Consider the following 23,376-nt stretch of genomic DNA (forward strand, 5'->3'; position numbering starts at 1 on the left):
CGTGGGATAATTCTGACTATCTGACCGTACTGCCTGGAATTTGAAGCACAATAGTAAGAGTAGTGTCTATGAACTATAGAGGATAACCAGAAATGTTTCAGGTAATGATATGGGGGTTGTCTCACTCTTTTGTGTATGAAGAGGAGCCTGGCACTCCACTATATATATTATATATAATGACTACTTGTGTATTTTAAAGTCTAATTTAACATTGCCTCTTTTGATTTTCAAGTTCTCTGTGACTTCTACCCATATGATGTAGGGATTTAAAGTCTGCCTTTATGCACTTTTTGTTTCACTCAGGTCCTTTAGCATAATGTTTCTTTTGTAAACATAAATATATGAAAACATGTGTATACATTGTTTGAAAGACCTTTTAATTACGTGATCACATACTGTATAACATAAACCACATGCTTCACTCAGTACATGGAATGGTTGGTGCTTATTCAATAACTTGTCAGTGTGTTGCTTGTTTACATTTCAGCTATAATCTAACCAAATTATGAACAACTGAAAATTGGACTTTATGGATACATTAGGTATATATAACTTGTCTATTTTATGCTAGCAAAAAATATACAGATTATGCCTGAACAATGTCCTGACTATAAACCAGGAGAATTCATTTACAGTCTATCTCAGCTACACTATTCCAGTGTCATCTTGGGAAAAAAAATCCTCTGAGAGCCTCAGCTGTCTTCCTGCAAAATGGGAATGTTTTTACGGTAGTAGAGAATGCAGTTGTTTTTATGAGTTGCTCATATATTACGGCAATATGATGGGTAAAAGTATGCACATTATGATCTTTTTCAATGTGATATATGCATTCCTTTCACATTTTCTGGGTTTAGCAGAGCACTTTTATTTTAGCAGTATTTTTTCATCGCTAAGTGAGTGGATGATGAAAAAATCAGAGGAGGAGCATACACTCAAAAAAAAGGTATTTTCTCTTTGAAGTGGATCTGTATGTCAAATGGAGCTATTGGACAGCATCTCTTGATAAAGCAACTGGCAAGTTTTTTAAAAATGAATCCAAGAAATAAAGATTGAAAAAATATGCAGCACTGTTTGAAGTGGAAAGGATACTGAATAACTGAAGGAACCTCTTGTAACAGCGTGATAATATATACAAATCAAAATTCTCTCAAATGTCTTCTCTTATTATTATACAAGTAATTGTGGGCATTTTCTTCCTGATTTTTAAGTTGTTCCATTCTTCAGTGATTCTACAGGTGAAGCACCTTTACTGCTAGAAAATTTAGTTGTGTGTTCATCCAGTTATTCTGTCTTGTTGCAGAGGATCTTGATGATCTAAGAATGGAAGGAGTAACAAGTGTGATGTCTTCTGGGAGCAAATTCAATCAAACTCGAAGTGCTCATATGGCTGAGCCTCAAGCAAAGGTCACATTGAATATCTGCGCAAGATGTGCCAGGTAAAAAGCTAAACAAAACCAGATCATGCTAACCAGTACACTCTTTTCCCCAGGTTTTCAGCTGTGTATTGTGCTTATGGGCCAGGTGATGACCTCTCCAGTGCTAAAAAAAAAAAATAATTACTTAGCTACTGGGTACCCTATGACCTCTGGCATTTGGATTGTACAACTTATGTTTATGCTCGATATGTCACATCAACAATGAATCAAAGAACATGGTTTTAGGCCTCACTTCACAGCTTGAAACTATTTTAAGCCTTTCTGTCTCTGAATTTCATTAGTTATTTGAGCTTCTGTGGTTTTCCATGGGATGAATCAGGGAATTTAAAAGTTCAAATCCAATTTGAAAAGCACCTGTATAAATGGAGATTTAGTTGCACAGGTGCAGTTCAGGATTTCAAATAGTTGCTTCTTAGCGCTTTATAATCTCATCCTGTTTTACCTCTGAGAAATAATTTAATCAGGTTGAACCCCTTTTGGTTTTGACAGCTGGAAATAATTCTTGCATTTACAGTATGAGGGCCAAATAAACAGGTTGGTATTCCTGTAGTCAAGTCAACTGGAGAATGCAACACTAACAGAAACCCCTTACATTTCCTAGATGCATTCTTCTATTTAGACAAAAGCTCATTTGGAGAAAGGATTTAAGCCTGTTTAAATGACAAAACTAGCCTTCTTACCCTTCTGTTAATGGTTCAGATTAGCAAGAACAATACAGAGGCATGCCAATTTTATCTGCCTGCCTTTGCCAATGGCTGCTCTATTGTGTAGTTTGAGAGGGGATTAGCCCCTTGTAAATAAAAAGCAACCTGTGGTGAAATTAAGTCAAAAGTTTGGCCATATGCCACCCTACGTTTCTACTTTTTTCCCATTTTGCTTGTAAATTACAATTTTTAAAAGGCACTTATGTAGAAAGAGGGGCTTCAAAACATTTTCTGATGCTCTGGGAGCATAACTGCAGGCACACTGAATCACCCATGCAATATCATCTCTTAAGCAGAGTTGTGGAGCTTCAGGGAACTTCAGCTCACCGTGCCCTGAGAGCAGCAGTGACTGGATGGCCTTGTAATTCTAGGGAGTTTTGCTCTTAGCAGTGTGGCCTTATGATTTCAGAAAAGAGCAGACATGCTCGTCATGGGATTCTTCCCAGTTCACTAGAAACAAGTTGCTTATGTTGTAAAATGTTTCCAAACAACTGGCCACATAAGTGTGGCACCTTTTTTTTCAACTGACATTGATTGTCAATAGATTAACAAATAGAAAAGTAAGGAAAATAGAAATGTTCGGTTTTCTATGCGGTCTTTTTGAACTTATATAAAATCTTGTATGGATTACTATAAAGGTTAATTAAATTTTAAATTCCCTAAAGTAACTGCTAACAGCAGGTGCCAACTTAGTCCTGCACACCGGGAAACAAACGTCTCAGATCTTGAGCCAAACCTAGCAGCCTTGGCTATTGCTGTTGTCCTTTAACTAGCTGTATACTATGTGACTCTGCAGTCTAAAATATGAGCTGTGAGAAAAAGATCTCATAAAATCCCCTTCTGTCACTTCACTTATCAGAGAATGCAAAGCAGTGCTTTATTTCACCTGTAAACCTTCATTTTATCCCTTACCCTGTTTAATGGAGTCGGTGAGGAATTGGATGATACCTACTTGACTGGGTTTTTTTCACTCTTGTTCCAGTTTAGCAGTTTCTTTGACTTTGGAGGAATTGAAGAAATATATGATCTCATCAGTAGCAAAGGAAGTCAAAAGAGAGAACCAAGTATTGAGAACATAGTTGTGAGGAAACTAGCATTTGTTCTTCAAGATTATGAAGTATGTCTGTTCATTTGGAGCATTCTGTCCTCCTTACTGAGTCTGAGGACACCTTTCCTCTCTTACTTCAGAATAGAGTTATTAGTGCAGTTAGCTCTCTCGTTCGATACCTCCACAGTGTCTTTATCCAGTGCCTTCTTGCAGCAGCTGAAGTAGTGGGTAGTGACAGTTGCATGAAGTAAGTGGCTTCAAGTACACGACATTCCTGTTTAGTTTCAAGAGCTATTCAGTTTTCTGTTACTCAGTGATATAGCCACTGAAAATACTATGCTATAAAAGCACAGCCTGAGTATTTGGGTGATCTCTACAGAAGTTTTTCAGTGTTGGAATTTATCTCCATTGTTATGAAAAATCCTAGTATGTACTGTAAGGTCGTAATACAGAACCTATTAGTATACTTACTTGGTTTAGAAATGATATTTTTTCATATTCTCTAAGTAGTCTTGTGTCCTGAAAAGTTTATGTATCAATACTATGAGATTTGATTGTAGGCACATTTACATGCAATTGAAAAAGAAGTCAGTATTAGTTCTTGTCATGCATACTTTTGCTTACAATTAAACAGGTGTCTTTTCTCTTAATTTTACTCATTTTTTTGATTGCATAAAATGATCTGAGATGAATGGAGTTATTAGTGGCAGTGGGTGTTCTACAGACAATAGGGCTTGTCAAATCAGATTACCAGATCAGCTTTGCTCAAGGTATTTTGGCTGTCTGTAGGAGAAATATGACTTTTTACTGGAAATTTGATTGGCGGAGTTCCAAATGTTAGGAAACTTGCTTGTTGGCTCAGACAAAACAATTATTTTTAATCTTGCATTTTGCATAATCTGGTTCTTTCACCTTGCTGTATTTTTTTAAAGAATGCTCTGATTACTCTCCAGTCAATTTACCTTCTGTGATACCTCCTTCAGGTGGTTCCTCACTTCCTTTAACATGTTTGGACTCTACTGAGAAGAATTTATTTAAACAATTGAAGGAATTCCTCAGTACTAGCTTTAACTTAATTTAGCTTAATTTTTTGTGTCTCACTTGGAAAGGACAAATAGTTTTATCGAAGTTCCACCCTATTTCTTAATTAAAATCATGTGTAGGTTTTAGACCCTCCTGCTACTAGATTACATTTTCTTGTGCTAGATTATTAGAGCTCCCTCATTATTTGATAATTAGAGAAACAGGTCTATGGCTATGTGTAGAATACTTCAGCCTGAGAGGAGTGCTAGTTTAATTCCATATGCCAACTGAGAGCACCTGCAGTAGGGTACACTGCAGCAATATGGCTTGCCTCTTCTGTGGCTTCTATAGCTTCCTACAAACAGGCTAAGCATAGGAGTAGTGACTTGTGAGAAGAAGGGACTGAACCAACTGTTTCCCCCATGCCAAGATGTTTGTCATCAGACTTAATTTAGCTCCAATTTAGCTCCTTCCTTTTGTAAGGAATAATAATATATATTTCTAATATATAAGAAAACCAAAAGCCAAATTCTGGAATGTAGTAATAGGAGAACAATACTAACAGCTTCTGGGTCCCTCTTTCTCTGTCAGTACAGCCTTTCTCCTTTGCTAGCAATTGGCTTTTAGTTCAAGCTAGTATTAAAAGTCCTATATAGCTGGTTTTCTCTGACTGTCACGAGGCTGTTACTCTGCACAATAATAGTTCTTCCCTTTAAACTCCTCTGTTCTATTTCTGATGCAGTTTAACACAGTGTTGGAGGAAAATCTTAAAAAAGAATGCCAAATGGAACTGACTCTAGCTAGAGATAAAAATCTACTTTGTTATGAGGCAAATTAAATTCAGTTTATATTGTGGGGAAAACTTGCAATGCTGTTGAGGCATCATATTTGGCAAAACATTCTCCCTTGCTTTAAGTCTCTTAGACAAAAGGAAGAGCTTTATCATGAATCATAAAAAATGAGAATGAATACAACTTGAACTAGAATCAAGTCCCCAAACTTTTAAGTTTGTTTGTTGTTTTGTTTTTTTTTTTAAGAAACTGGTATCTAACCTTCAATGCTAACAATTTCGGCAATCATCTTCAAATAGTAGATAGATAGAGTTATCACAGCCTAAGTCTGTAATTTTAATAAAAGTTATCACAGCCTAAGTCTGTAATTTTAATAAAAGTTAAAGTTCTCTACCAAGACATCTAGGTGGGAAAGATGGGGGATTCTTGCAAGCTATCACACCAAGTTGTTTTTTACAGCTTATGATTAAAAAAAACACCAAAATAATCTCCCCAAAACCAACCAAACAGAGAACCCTCCAAAAAAAACCAAACAAAAAACAGAGAAGGAGAAATAAAAGGAGGGGTTAATTCTCCTGGAGTATAAATTGGTTTGTGGACTGGAATATAGCTGTAAGAAACAGAGAGCTTACTGTTTTCTGTATAGATGTTTCACACACGATGAGCGAAATGCAGATGGATAACAGCTTTAAGAGGTTTTTCAAATGGGAAAGTAGCTACAGAACAATGTTATTCCCATAGCTGCTCTTGGACTACAGTGCAAGTTAAGCAGCATATTAAGTCATCTAAATAAAGGGGTGACATCATTCACAAGGTGGAACAAAACAAGGTTTATAGATACAGAAAAAAAGGGCTACAAAACCCCCTGTATTTGGAAGGTTTGCCTTTTGCTATTTAGTCTGGAAAATTAGCAAAGACAATTTTAGTACAACTGCTCTGGATTTTTATTGTTTGTGCAAAGTTATTATAATAAAAATTCCTTCTTCATCTAAGGGCACAACTACTCTGGCTAACTTAGAGAACAGACTGACTCATTCTATAACACAATGTTGTGAATCCTTTTTCACATACAGGCAAAACAAATGAATTTCAGGTTTGGCCGATGAATCATAAGGCACCCTGACAAATAAGCAGAACTCATATGGGTTAAATAAAGGTCTAAATGACAATTTCTAAAACAACACTTCCATATCTTCCCATCTATTGTGACTTGCACATTGAGCGTTTTACAAGAATTTAGTCAGGCATAAAGTATAAGATAATATTAAACGACTGAATGAATTTTAGGGGGGTTTTTTGGTTGTTGTTGGATTTTTTGTTTGTTTTTTTTGTTTGGGTTTTTTTTTTTTTTTAGGGACCACCCATTAGCCTTGTATGCCCACTGCCATGCTCAAAAGTTAAATCTTGTTCTTGTGGAGTCTTGCCAATGCATTCCTGGAAGTAAGAAGCTTTTTGTTTTTAATAGCGCAAGGGCTGCATTCATTCTTCTTAACATCAATAGAATACAAAAAAAGGGTTGCATGTGATTAAAAAAGAAATGGGATTATAGAAAACATACTGTGCCACAAGCTTGAAGGCTTCTGAACAAGAATGTTGGGAAGGAGCACTAGTCGCATACAAATGTAGGTTTGGGATGCAGTATTTTAGTTAATATTTTAAGATTAGCTAGAGCAAAAGCACAATGTCCTAAGGCCTTTTAACATATTAGAGGAATCAAATATGTAGGTATAAACAAACAAACTGCATCTGTACGTTATAAATTAAATTTGGCTTTTCTAACCATCACCGTTGGGATGTGGAGTACAGTTCAAGTGTAGTAACTTGTGTGCTTGAGCTGGTAATGTAGAATAAAAGAGGTGTTCTATGCTTGCTACTATTTACAGATGCTTTCTGAAAACTTAGTTTGGAAAAAATACTCAAAAATCCTCATGTCAGTTTGCATGGCCTGTGAAATCTTCATTGTTCCCCTGCTCATCATCTTTATCTCTGACTCCTTTACGATTTCGTGTTCTCCAAACAGTCTTCAAGTTGGCTTGCTTTTTTACCAAGACCAGTTTATTTTCCTTTAACCATCTGGATTTTTGCAATATTTTAGTAACTTTGGTTTTCTGCAGTATGTTTTCCACCACTTCATGCATACTTGGGACATAGTCATGTAAACTACATTGTACTATGTGAAATTTAAGAATCACATGTAGGTTCTCTAAGATACACCACTGAAGTTCAAGCAGATCTTCATGACACAGTCATGAGGACCATGAACGTGTCAGGGAGGAGACAAGAGTATTGAAGGAACCAGCTGTAATTTGTCATAAATTGCAGAATAATGGTGGAAAGAATAGAACAGTTGTCTGAATTGGCCATGATATATATCTCTCTAGAAAAGAACCAGGAATTAATTGTTCAGTTGGGGAATTCTTTGGTGTTAATCTAGCTTCAACCATTTTAGATTCTTACAGAGTAAGAGTTGTATGGAGATGCTTTATCTGAGTATCACAAAGCTGTAACAATACTAATGAGACTTGTGGTCATTAAAAAGCATTTGGTGGAAAATTTGGTAATGAGCTGTGCAGGAAATAGTGTCTGAAGCTTGACAAGTGGATCTCATTTAACTATCAAAAGCAGAAAAGCTGATGACTGTAAATAGAGAGAAACTGCTGTTAAACAAGCCATGTTACAGTATGTGCTGCCCAGAGACAGCACTGCTGCAACTTCAGTCAACAAAGAGAGAAATTAATGAAAGCACTTAACCCTGTGAGGAAGATCATAAATAGTAACAAAGGGCTATATTTGAAAAGCAGCTAAAGATGAAGGAAGGAAGCCTACTGAGCTTCCTCAACTTCAGCTCTGCACTTGATCCCTTCCTTACTGTTTACGGTTAGTCTGCTCTTGTTCTCATTGTTTTTCCTACACAGAATCCATTGGGATGGCTGACTTGTCTTTTGAAATGGGATGGGTTCTCCTATCTTATCCAGGCATGTAATTCCAGAGTCGTTCCTCAGCTGGGAATGGGAAGGTGTCAGGGAATGGGTGCTGCACCATGCAACTGATCAGGCAGAGTGAAGAGGGACAGCCTCTGACATCCAGTATAGATGTCATAGATCCTGGAAGAAGGGAGAGGGCAGAGTTTGCTGCTGCTGTGCTTTTCATCAGATGGTCTAGGTATGTGTTCTGCCAAGCCATCCCTGTAGATACTTCTGCTCTGTTTTCAGTGGACTGTTGTTCAAGTCTGAATGTGAAGTCTTCTTTCCCAGACTGAGCAGTTTTAGTGTGAGTCACTCTAAAGAGAGTAGTACTTTGTTAAATGCATGCAGGACTAGAAGACATTAAAACTCCATGGACTGTTTTCCCTTTATCCTGAGCCTATGTATCAGTATGTGGTGTCTGAGTGAGATGGCAAAAGGCATAGTAGATTTTGTAGAAATCTCTTTAACTGCAGTGTTGATATAAACCAAGAAATGTTGGAATTAGGTGGAAGAGAACCTGATCACTGGGAATATAAAATTATCTATTTCTAAGAGAGTTAGAAGGAGAACACTGTATATGTGACTTTCTTTATAGACTTTAACTTCCTTCCTAATTCTGTGGGGAGTAACTTACAAATGATAGACCCTGGAATTCATGAGTAGAAATTGGGATTTGATGAGAATCAATTGTAATTTCTGATATCAGAGTCATAACATAAGATGATGTATCTATTTGAAAATCCTAACTTTACATTTCCTGTTTAGACCTGCCCCACAGTTTTGATTCCTCTTTTTCCTAGCTTTCTTTGCCATACCCCAAAGATCTGTGTAAATAAAAGTATAGCGAATATTCCATTAGAGCAGAAGGTACAGAGCATCCCAATGACTTGCATCTGTATCTTTTATTATGTTCCCTACTGAGTTCCATTTTTTCTGTTTTGGGTTTTTTGTGGGTTTTTGGTGGTTTTTTTTTTTGGTTTGGTTTTTTTTTTTTTAATTGACCTCTTGATTTTGGATCATTATGACCCATTTTTTCCCTGCTAGCTTTATTCTCCGTGGTGAATTTTAGTTTGTCCTTTTGCACATTTAAATGGGTTTTGGTTTGTCTAGAGTGCAACCTTTTACACAGAAACATAATAAAGAACCTCCTAGGATTTGTATTTTGCTTATTTGTGGGTTTTACAAAAGTTTTTAGTCTTTTGTCATGTGCAAATACCTCTGAAACATGTAATCTTTTAAAGGAAACAGCTAATTTCTGTCTAATCGTGCAGCAGAAAGGTAGGAAACATGATGATATCCTGTCATAGAACTTACATTTCTAATTAATTGGTAATATAGAGATGTGTCAGAACCTCTCAAATCCTCCATATAATCATTGGTTTGGCTCTGTAAACTATGATATAATACTGGGGAATGGATACAGGTGTGTGGTTTGGTATATGTATTTGCATAAAGAGTAGGTTTTTTATGTCTGCCCAGTAGTGGTAAGGCCAGCTTAGTGACTCATTTTCTGGCAGAAACTTCTGGTTTGTTAATACTCCTAAAATTTGGGAACAAAAGACTTCAAAGTACCAAGGGAAAAAAAATGCTTCCAAACTGGAGTGGTTGGTACAGAAATAATTTTGGGGAGAAAATTCTTACACAAGATTTTAGGAAGTTTGTCTTCAAATGTTACCAAACCTCTTGATTGTATATACTTTTTTTTTTCCTTTTCTCTCTTGTATTTCACATTGGCTGTCTGTATGTGTGCTAAAGAATGAGAAAGTACTAAATATTCCAGATTACTTGTGTCACTATTTTTCACTTTTTTTCTTTATTTTCTTTTTTGTAACCTTAGTTTTACTGGACATTTTGTTTCAAAGACCTGAATCTTCCTCATGTTTTTTTGTGTTAGCTTCACAGACCTTGAAAAATGTTTCATTTGCTTCTTTTTCCTTTTAAGAGTGGCAAACAAACAAATGGAACTCTGCATAGTAGTGCTTTCTAGCTTCTAAAAATCTTCTTTCGTATTGGAAAATTGTGGAGAAAACCTGTATTTTTCCTTTTCTTACTTAGAACTTCTGATAAGGTAGAGAAACTAAAAGAATTACAAGAGAAGTAAAGCTAGTAAAAATTTTTCATTTAGATTTTTGGCTGAGTTGAATCTGGGCAGTGATTAATTTGTCCAGGTTTGATGCTTAAACAACCATGATAGTCTCTTCATTGTCTTCTCTTGATTTTGTGTTAAATACAGCTAAAATAAACCACTTTATCTTTGCTTTCTTGAGTGGTGTACCACTTTGGTTTCTTACTTTTTATTTCAAAATACAGGAAAACATAAAAGAAAAAAAAAATCAGAAAATGTTTTTACTGTTCTTAGTGTTTATCAGAGACAGAGAACATAAATTAATTTTCAAGAGTTAGTAGGTTGATTTGCTAAGTTGTCAGAGTAATACTCTCGGTTGCCTTTTCTTTCACTGACTCGTTTTTCTTTTGGACATCTTACTATATGCAAAATAGAGAATATCTGTGTGATGTCAAATGATTTTTAGAGTTCATAGATGTAATTTTGAGCTCTAAAATGCACAAAAAACCTTAAAAACTAAAAACTACAAACTTTTTAGTTCCAAAACTTAATTAGTTTTATGGCAAACTCCCAATGAATGTATGTTTTAGACAGACCTTGGCCATTTTTTTATTTTCAAAATCTTAACTCTGTCTTGGGAAGGGAACAGTATAAGACAGGAGATTTATATCAGGTGCTCAGACAGTAATTCCAGGAGGAAAAAACTTCTTACATTCTTCTTTTTTACCAGAATTTCCCCCTGGGTAAATCCACAGGGTAATAATTTCAGACCTGTCAGACGTTCTACAGAATACTGTGATAATAAAAACATTGTTATGAAGAGTTATGTAAGCTGTGAAGAAAACCAGTATTTTCAGATGAAGCATATATCTCTTTGAAAGAAGCAGTGGGTATCTGTGTCCTTGCATTATCTAGTCTTTTCAGAGACAAAACATTTCCTTCTGAGTTTGGTTTAACAGCTGCTTCACTTCCTTAAAGGCTGCATGTGTAGGGTAGACTTCTTGGCTTTGACATAAATAACTGTCATTCGGCACAACAGAAATGGAAGAACTCTGAAGAAAGAAAAGTATTCGCATGTCAGTGAATATACACTGTTACACTTGAAACATGTCCACTAGGTACAGAAAATTTGCCTTTAAATTGCATTTTATACATACGTACCAACATACTGTTCTTATGATAGGACTGGTTTTGGAAATGTGGCACTTAGTATGCCAAGATCATCTGGAGATAGCCCTGCTGTAACTTTACTGGCATGGAATTATTATCTGGCTTTTTCTATGAAGGAAGAATGTAGTATAAGATGCTGTGAATTATTGATGTGTCACTAGAATGTCTTTTCTAAGAACTGTTGTTCAACTGTAGCTATATTGACTTTCTTAATCTCAGGCTGCTTGTAAAAAGATGGTACTGAAATGCGGAGGTTGATACACTTGTAGACATTTAAGAATGCTGTTGCAAAATCCTAAGGGGAGTATAGTTAAAGGACTTTATACTTCTTTTGAATGATTTCTTGATTTGTAATAGTGAAAGTAGTGGGCACATATTTGAAAATTAAATCAATATTACTTTGTCTAGTCTATTACTTTGTCTAGTCCTGAATACTATTGTACTTTCTCCAGATTTAGTAGAGTAACATCCATTTCATCCCATCCTTTGTTTGTAGATTTTGTCAAAACATCTCTCTCTCTCTCTCTCTCTCTCTCTCTCTCTTTTCTCCTGTGAAACACATTTAAACTCCTCAATAACTTAAAGAGCCAAGTGCTTTCCCAAGCCTTTACCCCCTTATTTTCCCTTGCTATCTTTGATGTGTGCTTTGCAAGCTAATTCTTTATTGCAGCGTTTATAGATTCTTTCTGTCTGGTGCCACTCTGTGAAGTATATAAGAAGTAGCAGTTGCTTCTGGATGCGAACGATATAGGGAGGAAGCCAGGAGATCATGAGCTTAGAGAAGCTTGTTGGTCATAATTTGAGGCTCTGGGTAACAGTTTAATATAGCTCTTAAAGACACACATATGCGCATGCACACACACAACTTTCACAGGTCTTAGGAAAAAAAAAGGTTCACAGGGGAAGAAAGAGTAAGACTGACAAAGACTGTAATTTTTCTCCTGTGAGATAATGGTTTGAAGCCAGCAGCAGATAAAAGGTTGCCATAAGAATGGCTTAATTCCCCATCTTGTAAAAGGATTAGATAATTCAGTCTCTTTATGGATTCCTTACTCTGGGAAATATATTTCCACTTTTGGTTCTCCCCAGAAATAGCTGCAGAGTGTGCTTATTTAAATGCACAAAGACTTGCATTCAGACATTTGAAAAGGCAAACAGCACACAGAAAAGATTATTTTGCAGGCTATGTCAATGTGTAAGTTTTGCTCAGCAAGTGGATATTCTAGTTTTACCAGCTGAAAACATTATAGCTGTCAATTACGTGTTGGTGAGATGAAACTGTCCACAAATATCTTCAACAGTGGCTGGAAAATAATGGTTTAATTTGCAGAATGAATATGGATATAAATCAAAATCCATTATTAACTCCAGTTTTTATGAATTTTCAAATCATTTGCTGTGTTTCAGTGTGCAAGAACTGAGAAATAGTGTCCTTAAGAAAGTGAGTCCTAAAGTAAGAAAGAGACTGTGATCCAAATAGTATCAATGAAAATGGAGTTATTGTATAGATTAACTGTTCCTTAGACCAGGTGAAACTCAAAGAATATGAATGCTGTGTATCTCACGGAAACAGAATTAATGGTAGTAACAACACAGTCTTGCACGCAAGCTTTGCACAACTTCTTTAAAATAGATTTAAAGGAATTATAAATCTCTGTCAGGTAACATGCTGAATATGTTACTAAGTCTATATTCCTACATTTTATTCAGAATTTTTGTTAAGTATCTGTATTTATTTATGTGGTCTTGTAGTTTAATTTCGAAAATGTCTGCCTTCCTGGATAATATTCTACAGGATAATCCCGTACTCCTCATACTTTGTTTCTCTTCAAGGCAGATGCTTCCTATATTTTAGTCTATGGTAAAAACAGAAGCTATGACACTGATTTTTTTTTTAATTATTTTTTAATATAGCAAGATTACATGCCACAGGGCTTACCCATTATTACTTCAAGCTTGAGAAGTACCAGTCACTCTCATCACTTACTGAATTCTTAATCTTCTATTGTTGGCCCCATACATCTAAGACATTTTACTTCTATAGTTTATTTACCTGAAGTTTGTATAAACTGTTAAAATTTAATCTTCATTAGGAGTATGTAACTAAAGCAGATGGGGAATTTTGCCAGCAAAATGCACTTTGTCCTGACAATTTTTTGTCTCTGTACTATGAATTTTGCTGGCACAGTTTTAACACTTTTATTTCTGTTAAAGACATTAGTTGAACAAATGGAATAGGTCAGAAATTCCTGGCTTTGTATTTAGCTTCTGGAGAAGCTTTGGATTTTACACCAGTATAAAGGAGTGGAGAACTTGTGGAGACAGTAAGCCAAGGTACATGATATCAGAATTTGAATCCGTATCTTTGGGAACAAATAATGAAATAAACTCACCATATTATGGGCAAGTCAAGACAAACTGTTATAAAGCTTGGAGTTCTTTTGTGGTGTTGAGGTTGCTAGGGTAAGGTACAAATAAACGTTCAGTGTAACCTAAAAGCACATCGTGGCTTTCAAGACTTTTGTTGTCTGATCTCTGTTGCTATAACTTCCCTGGAGTTACGTTTGTATTTGTTCTAGTGAAATTATAATTCAGTATTGCAATGATATCGAAGTTACCATGTTAGATGAAGATATAATGCTTTAAATTACAGAAAGGTAGCAGATGATTTGAAAAGGAGGGAAAAAAGGAAGTTAATAAGTCAAATTTATCATTCTTCTAATCTCTGACAGAAATTCACTTTGGTTGCCAAAGAAACACCATCATGTTACATTTTAGATAACTTTCTTTTGTTATTAAGTTCACTTTATTCATTAATCTTACAAAATTTATATTACAGTTTTTTTAACTAAATTAATAACTACTCCATAAAAGAAACTGAATCACTGAAGTACTTGTTAGGATTTTTTTCAAGAGCATAGTTAACCTTTATGGTTGGACTCAGTGATCTTAGGGGTCTTTTGCAACCTAAATGATCTACGATTCTTTACTTTGAGATAATTCAACAAGCCAAATGAAATGATTCCACAAACAAAAAACTTCTTAATTAATATTCAAATACAAACATGACACTACCTCTCCTTCTAGAGTGGAGGGCTTGTCTTTGCTGTTGTAGCCTTGAAAATGTACATCGTTCTTGGGTGAACGTGAAAACAGCTTTACTGCTGTTTTTCCTGAAAGATTTAAGGGTTCTTTGCTGAACTTTCCCCTACTTCTCACCATGTATATCTAAAATAAGCCAACTGACTCTACAGCAAAGCAGATCAGGAATTTTCCAATGAAATGTGTGTTCTTCAGGAAATAATGATTCACAGAAACCAAAATACTTTACAGAAATTATCTGGACTCAACAAAATTTAGATGACATAGGGCAGAGCAGAGAGAATGACTGAAGCTGCAATTCTTAGGAATGTAATTTCCCACTTCCTCCTCGGGGAGTGCCCTTTACTGTCTTGGAGCTCCTGGAGAAATTTGTCTTTTATTACTAAGAAGCCAACAGAAGCATTCGTATTGTCTTGAAGTAATATGTTTTCAGGATTTCTTCTGAAGTGCAGTTTCAAAGTTTTTGTTGTTGTTCACCTTTGAAGAACATCAGAATTAGAGCAAATTGGTCCAACTGTAGTTTGCTGTGTTTAAAAAGAAAAAGAAGTCCCATGGTCATGTACCAGAATTTGAAGGACAGCCATGTACACAGTAGTTATAGAACTCTTGCCTGTAGTTTTCTATTTGGGGATTAAGGGAGAGTTTGTCCAAAAATGGTAAACCTTCTTCTGTTTTTGTTTATTTTGGTTTTGTTATTTTTTGAGAGGAATATAATGGGAATTTGGATATTTAAATGACATATTTCTGGAATACTGTGTCAGAATAGTAGTAATCTAAATCTAATCCAAATTCCTCTGTCTGTGAGTGAACTATCACCCTCCTTTGAAGGTGAATCTTCTCTCCTGTTTAGTATTTGATTTGACACAAAAATTTCCTAAAGAGCAACCTATACTATACACTAGCACAAGAGAGTTTATAACGCACACACTTTGAATTAGTAGTTTACACAAAGAACAAATACAGAAGGACATATATCTCAATATTAAGTTTCAGGAACATTTTGATTTCTTTGTTTTCAGGATTCTATATTCCTTCTCATTAGATCCTGAAGTTAGAAAGTACCTGTGCTTGTGGTTAAGCGTTTATAATTATTTTTATGAATCAGGTGTAGTCCTTTGAAGTATTTTTTTTCTTCTAATCTACTAATATTGCGAGAATGATGTTCACCAGTGAACTTTTTTTAATTACTGTAGTCTGCTATAACATGGAGTTTACTTCAATTTCATTTACTGCTAATTTTAAGAATATCATAGGACATAGAGTGTTGACATAGAGGACACTTATAGTATATGTCTCCATTAGCAATTTAGTGCACTGGAGAAATTATTAGGTAGGAATTTGCCCTGCATCTGTACTTGCAGTCATGTACACATTTAAGTACAAATATACCCAGACTTGCCCTCAAAGCAGGACTTTTTTTACCTGTTAAAAATCAGTTTTGCTCAAGTGTAAATTTTTCCACAAATTTCAAATCTGCAAGTGCATGCCAACATTAAATGTTGGAGGGGAAACCCCAATTTTAGTTCAGCTTCTTCAACTGTTCTCTGTTAGGGTTTTTCTTCAACACATAATTTAATTCCAGTATCTTCTTGTCTAGAAACTGCAGTTTTATGAGGGCTACTGCCTCATTTTAGGGGTGGTACAAGTGAAGAAATCACAGCTCCTCTAACATTACTCTCTCCTTCCATCCCCACAATACCCACACTTTATTAGGTACCCATTATAATTAGTCACTTTAGGATGCTATTAGGTGGATTTTGGATTCATAAAAGGAGTTGTTTTGTAGGATCATCTTGTCACTCTCTTTTCAGCTTCTAAGGGAGGTCATCAGTCTAACATCTTTCTAATGCAGCAATTGTCATAATGACAAGAAGCTGTCCTTTTAATAGCTCATGTACATTGGATATTGATGGGTATCAGAGAAGTCTGAAAACAAGACCATTAATTCACACAAAAGAATGGGAAAGTGTAATGACATGCTGTGGAGCTGATTACAATAAAGGAGTAAACTCATCTGGACTTAGGATGCCATCAACACTTATTTTGTTGTCAAATATGTCAAGTTTCGGGAAAGACTAACTTTCAGATAGTAGTGACAAGTTTCACCACAGTCTGCTTGATTAGAAGAAAAGATCATGAAGAAATATGTCCTAGTGAACTGTGTTAGAAAAAGTCGATGCATCTCAAAGACTTGCATATTGCAGGGAACAGACCTTCCTTATGCAAGGGTCCCTTCTTGTGTCTATTTCTATATATGTGTAATTAGCTAAAATTATGCAGATAGCTCCACCTGTAATATTTTGGCATCATTTGGTAGTATAATTAAATTTGCACAATTTGGCATAATTAAGTTATCGTATCAAAAGGATTTACTAGTAAATTTCAGAAAATAAAAGGTAGGCACTGAGTTTTTCAAAGTCACTAAATGAGGGAATATGTTGCTGCTACGGAAATCTTACTGTTGACTTTAAAAAACCATCTATTCATTCATACTACTTATTCATTCCTTCTCTAGTACTAACAGAATACTCTTGTTTTATGCAAATGCATGGAAAGAATCTGACTCTGTAATCTGATTCAAGCAGACAGTACAATCTGGAAACAAATGGTATGCTGGATGACTGTTCAAGCTCAAAGCAAAGTTGGTCTTGCAGAGTGACTGCTCCTACTGTGCCAATTTATTTCCAGCTGCTTAGTAATGCTAGAAGAAAGATCAAGATGTACGCAGCATTTTTGCTTGATAGTAATGATCTGATTGCCACAGGGATGTTATTGTGCCTGTGAAAACAGGGTGGGAGGATGAGGAGGTTGCTATGAAGGGAAATAAGGTTAATCCATGAGGCATTTCCTCATTAAATTGTGCTATCAGAATAGCTCAAAAGTCTTTCTTTGAGTGCTCGAATGAGTCTTTCTGAAAGGTCAGGCACAAGAGAAGCTTGAGACTTTCAGGCACTTGATCAGTCCCTTCCAGCTGGACTCCACCAAACAGCCACTCACTCAGACTTCATCTACCAGGCAGGAAATGCAGATCTGCACTGAATCCTTAGCCCACCTGCATGGTGTACAGTGCCCCTGTCACTAAGTTATGTTACAGATACTTACATGCTGCGTATTTAATCCCTGCAAAATTCCTCTGGAACATTCTGTCGTGTTTAAGATGGAAATAAGTTGAAACGTTTATGACTATTGGTCTGCTTTATTTCACTTTTTTTTTTTTTTTTTTTTTTTTTTGCAACAAATGGAACTAGAGTAGGGACTAGTATCTGATACTTCTCTAGGGTATTGCTTCTTGTACTTCCCGCAGGATGAAATCAATGAGTCAGTGAGTTGTTTTCCACCTCTGTTGTCATAGGAATTTGCAAGTGTTTCATTAAGTCTGTTGGTAATTGTGATACCACAGAATAATGTGTTCTGAGGTGTTGTTGGGCACTGAAAATTGCCAGGGAAATATTGAAGATGTTCAAAAAGAGATTATATTAGTCAGAATGGGGTATTTTGTAGGTGATTTCACACACCTTCATTGGTGAGAGGTTACATAATGTAAATCATGGATTTAACTTAGTTTTCATTTTGCTTTAGCAGCTGGGATTCAAATAATAGTTTAATCTTAGTATTTTTTCATCTGGTAAAATAGGTGGCTTCTATAGAAATATAAACTTGTAATATCCTCATCTTGATGACATGCCCCATTCTCCAACAATCTATGTTTTAAGTAAGAAAAATATCCTAGATGCTCAAGTTTAGCAATGCACTTAACATGGACATGATTTTAAATCAAAGAGTTATCAATTTAGATAAATGTTACTGAATCAGAGCTGCAACATTTGTTTCATCTCACCTTTGTGCATGGTGAAGTAATTTTTCGTTTTTCTCGCGACAATTTAAGATGGGTGAACTTTTAGACAAGAAAAACAAACAAACACTCCCCAAAAAACCAACCAACCAAACAAAAACTCAAACAGATTGGGTTCTTTTTAGATAGGTTACTCCTACTTCCAAATACTGCAGCATGACTAGTAGAATAATTAACATAGTAGATACAGGCAGCTTACATGGAAATAATACAAAATCTTTGGTAAGATGATTTATCTTAAACATTCGTAGAAAACTTTGCTTTTTCAGAGATCAGGTCAAGAAGAAATATTTTCCTAATCCGAACCCTAAAGGAATCAACGTGTTGTCTTTTTGCTGACTTTAGTCACTACCATTTCTTAGATAATACTGTATTTGCTTATAGATTGTTCAGGAGTGGGAAAAGACATTTTCAAAGTAGTGGATGAAAAAAAAAAAAATCTGTAATTCAAATCTTGACGCTGTTTTTCCTCTTTGCTGTTTCCTTCCTCTGATGAGGCAATACAGGATTTTATTATGCTGTAACTCATTCAAGGAATGTAGATGAAATAATTTTGTCCTCCTTTTGCTTACTCTTATAAGTATCATATTTTCTAAATAATTCTGGCAATATGAGTGTGTTTCGCGCACCCACAAGCTTGCTTGTAATGATAGACCTGATATACTGCTGCTGTGCCCATCCTGTAGAGCTTATTTGGGATGTCTTTGGTCCTGAAATCCTTGGCAGTTTTCTTGGAAGAAGTCTTACAGAATGCTTTTTTGAGTCAAAGGAAATTAAAATATTTGCCTGGAGGCTGTTTGCCTTTGCAGCTCTTGAAGCTCCCATGTGCATCTGGTTGAATGTAAGTAAAACAGTGGCCTCTAAGCAAGAGATCACACTAGAAACGGAACGTACATAGAAAAAAAATGTTGTCTGTCAGGTACCAAGTTTTGAATCCCATTAAAATAATTAATAGATGAAATAATGTTTCAGTTAATAACTGAAACAGTCCACAAGTATTAATAAATCAGTAATTTTTAACTTTTCTCTCTTTTTTTTAAGATTACACTTTGAAAATGACAGCCAAGATTTTCAAAACTAGCCACCAGTTTGGAAAGGCTTGACTCTTTTCAGATTGCTTTCCAAGCACAGATGTGACTTTCACATACGTTGCTCTTTTTGTAATCACCTTTTCCAAAGCAGTGTATGAATAGCCACAACGTTTGTATCATCATTTTACCTTTTTTGCTAAAGGAATTTCTATATGACATCTGGCAATAAAGAATCAAGTGTATCTTGAAATTTACATTTCTGTGTACTGCAAGAAAAAGAGTTGGGGATGAAAACGCTTTTTTAGCGTTTTTTAGCGTTTTTAGATCAGAATGAGAATATATTATAAAATCTTGAAAATTCTGATGGGATGAAAGAAGCAGCTACTACTTCAAGAGATACTTTTTTATGGCTGTGATATAAGGAGACAAGGTTGGGGTAATTTTCCTTTTAATTAAACACATAAACTATTAGCATGGCTGCAGAGAAGAGCATGTTACTTCTGGTTACTGTGATTCTATGCATATCCTTGTAAGCTTGAATACGTGCTTGCAGTGAGCATGTGTGTGTATGTATGTAATGAAGGATGACAGGTCAATGTTAATACAAAGGAAAATTATATGATTTTTGAGATTTTCCATTTTTGTGTGATTATTTCATTTGCAATTTGTTTTCTCTCTATTTTAATATGTTCATGACAATGGAAGGGTTATCTGCTTCTTTTTAACTGTCATCTTTAGAAGCGCCTGTTTGACAAGCTAGACTTTTAAAGGATTGGTAACTAAAGCATTACAAACCAGGTATAGAGCTATAAAGGATTCATAGAAATAATTTTCAAAGTTAGGTTTACAGCTTCTAAGTTTTACACTTTTGTTGCCGTGGGGAGTTTTGTGTTCTGTGGAACTGCCTCCTCAGGTAAGAGTCATTATGAATTTACATTGAGCTTTCCATCATAACTAAACCATCCTAAGGGCAATAAAAGGAAATAAGGTGATTGGAGGACTTCAGTTACATCATGTAACTCTTAGAATCATAAAATGTGAAATTCAGATAGGGCAGATATGGGGGTTCTACTTGGTTTCAATGGTTAACTCAGTGTTTAGCGTAAAGCAGCTGCAGAGAGTGAGAATACAGAGTGAAAGGAACGTTTTTTAAGAGATAAGTTACTTCTTTCCCCAAGGTTTTATTTCAGTGCATTTCTATGATTCCTGGGCTTTACAAAATTGAATTGCATTTTTGTTATTCTTTTCATGTCTGAATAAATTCAAGTTAAGATAACATTTATGCAAATGGCTGTTTTATTGTGTTAAGAGCTACAAACCATTTCTTCAGAGCAGAATCTGTACTCAGGATGCGTAAGAGCCTGAAGAAGGGTGGTGAGACTCTTGGGATGCTCATTTAAAAGAACAGATACAAGGACTGTTTTTGGAAATTGCTGTCAAGGCACTGCAGTCAGCTGATGCAGTGGGAAAGCCTGAAGGTGAAATCTGCCATAATTTCTGTATTCTTTTTAAAAGTAACAAGGGAGGAGGAAGTATTCTTGCATCATTTTCCCTCTGGTTGCTTAACCTTGGCTAAGGGCCAACCCCCTACCAGCTCTCTGCCCTCAGCAGAATGAGGGGAGAACATAGGATGAAAAATCTTGTGGGTCAAGATAAAGACAGGGAGATTCCTTAGCAGTTACTGTCGTGGGCAAACCAGACTTGACTTGACAACAATATCTGGGATGATATGATTGAAGCATGGATGTTGGCTTTTCAGCAAAGTTACCCTTTTAACCCTTAAGACAGTGTTGTAACCAGGGTATGTAGTCAGAGATAACATTCTTCTGTGTCTTACCTATGGAATATGATTGCAAATGCTTTTGTTCAATTTTTCCACAATTTAGATTGCAAGGAGATAATTTGGCAGAAAGACCAGAAGATGTCTCCATGGTATCTCAAACATCTGAGACAGCAGTATCAGACTCTGATGGTAAGTTATATAAGTATTTGCTGCTCATAAAAAAAGCCAAACACAAACATTTTGAATTTAGGAGTAGAAATTATGTCTGTAAAAGAAGATTAAGCACTTCCAGAAGTGTTAGAAGAGCCCTTAACTTGGTTTTTGTCATGGCCAATTAGCACTCCAGAGTAATTCCTAGGCATATTTTCGCAGCTGCCTTGGGCTGTGATTCATTCTTAGTAGACAGTTTGCTTGTTAACATACTGTTTTGAATGTAATATTGCTTAATAGCATAGACATGGGCTCTGTATTGCCAGTTGGCCTCTATGCCAGAAACGGTCTTTGAAATATTTAATTTAATACTACAAATGCATCCACAGAGTTCAGATAATATATAGTAACAAGTTACGGAATTTCTCCTGTTTTCAAACTAATTATCATAAATGCTTGTCTGATCTCCCCAAAGCACCGCTGACTAGAATGAAAATATAATAAAAATGAGTTTATACTATAGCTCTGAAGAAATTTTTTTTTCTTCTCATACAAACATAATCATAAGTTGCACTAATTTGCAGTGAGGACACTTCCAATTTTTGCTCAGCTTTTTGAACAGAGTAACACCTGAAATCTAATGGAAAAGGCATTTCCTAAGGGATATCGCACCAGCGAATGCCTTGCTTTACTGTGAATGATTAAGTTGGTAATGGTTAACTTTATCTTAGCTGTCACTAGAATGGAGACAGAAGGGGATAGTGGTTTGAACAGAGAATCTGCAAAGAGAAATCTCAATCCATTCCCTTACTGCTGGGCACAACCAGCAGAATCTATTAATTGGAGGATTGGATTTGCAGTTTAGTCTTCAGCAGCTATGCTGATTAATTAATGCAAAACAAATCAGAATTTTTTTTTATTATCCTGCTAACTGTCTGCTATTTAGTGCTATGAGGTGTGCTGTTAGGTACTACGGCAGCCTGAGCTTTTGCTCATTTCTCTTGCCTATTTTGTAAAACAATGTATGTTAGGACTAGTATGTCTTTAAATTTTTCAAACAGAATTAAAGAAGTTGAAACTGTCAGAAGGTACTGGATGCTATGTAATAATGAAGCTAGATTTTTTCACTATCAGAATATGGACCACAAGACTGCTATAGCCATTGTAACTTGGACTTTATATGCTTCTGGATACTCCGTAGTCAGTATGGATGCAGAGAAGATAGATGGAGAACACTTTCTGTAAAAAAAAATACTTCCAGTAAAAATACAGGGAGTAAAACTTGGATAGGTAGGTCGGGCAGTGACATTCATGTAGTTATAAACACACCTATCTAATTTCTGTGAATATACTTGAACCTGTTAGTCATAGAGTTAGAAAACAGCAAAGTCCCTAGGGCAAAAGGACTGAGGTCAGCAGTGAGGTACTGCCAGATTTCTGTCAAGAGATACTCTGAGAAATGTTCAGGCTTTCAAAATGTATTTTTTTTCCTAAAATGCTGGCTAGTAACACTCTTTGATTTGAAAAAAAGCGCAGCTGGATTTTACAAGTAGGTACAGACTAGAAACAGGCACAGAATGCAGGCAACTGCCTGTTCTATCAGTCTTTCTCATAAGTACAGCACACTACTTGTTTTCTGTGCCTCTGATATTTATTTCCAATAAATATTACGTATGAGAAGAGGACAATAAGAGAGACTCCTAAAGATATTGTTAGAAAACCCTAAGTAACCAAAGCATCATACTGCACTGAATTTTTAGTTATGTCCTCTTAAGAATGTATTATATAATGAAAAAGTGACTAACAGGCTTCACTTACTGGGTTTATTTGAATTTGTTTTCTGCTCTTATTTATCAGTACCAGTGACCTTACTGAGAGAAAACTGTGCATTGGAAAGAGCTGATGTAAACCATTCATTCAAAAATATGCAATCAAGGTGCTGATGTACAGCAAAGTTGAGGGTAGCTTTTTCAGATAATTATCTGTTTCTGGGTTGGTGGGAAATTGTTGTGAGATCTGGAGCATCTCTCATGTGGATTTCAGATGAACTAGGTTCAGAAGTAATTTGCAACACATCTGATCTAACAACCCTTATAAATAAGCCTTACTGAACCAATTCCACCTAATAAAGTCAATGTAATAGCTTCTGTAAAAAGATCCTCTGCAGCATGAGGCACTCTACTGACTCCACTGGCAATCTGGATCTGATTCTAATTAACCACTACACTGATTTCCCTCAAGTATAATCCTGCTG

General features: G+C 35.7%; 1 protein-coding gene across 1 annotated transcript in view; it reads left to right on the plus strand.

The window, feature by feature from the left end:
- Positions 1 to 778: 778 nt before the first annotated feature.
- Positions 779 to 23,376, plus strand: part of LOC104543289 (uncharacterized protein C8orf34 homolog) — a gene marked incomplete at its 3' end in the record, with an annotated part of 46,665 nt that continues 24,067 nt past the window's right edge. The window contains exons 1-3 of the mRNA XM_010187865.1: positions 779 to 785; positions 1,301 to 1,436; positions 21,076 to 21,161. Coding sequence (XP_010186167.1) covers positions 779 to 785; positions 1,301 to 1,436; positions 21,076 to 21,161 — 229 coding nt within the window. The remainder of the gene's footprint in view (positions 786 to 1,300; positions 1,437 to 21,075; positions 21,162 to 23,376) is intronic.

This window comes from Mesitornis unicolor, unplaced genomic scaffold (genome assembly GCF_000695765.1).
Source record: "Mesitornis unicolor isolate BGI_N332 unplaced genomic scaffold, ASM69576v1 scaffold17687, whole genome shotgun sequence".
NCBI lineage: Eukaryota > Metazoa > Chordata > Aves > Mesitornithiformes > Mesitornithidae > Mesitornis > Mesitornis unicolor.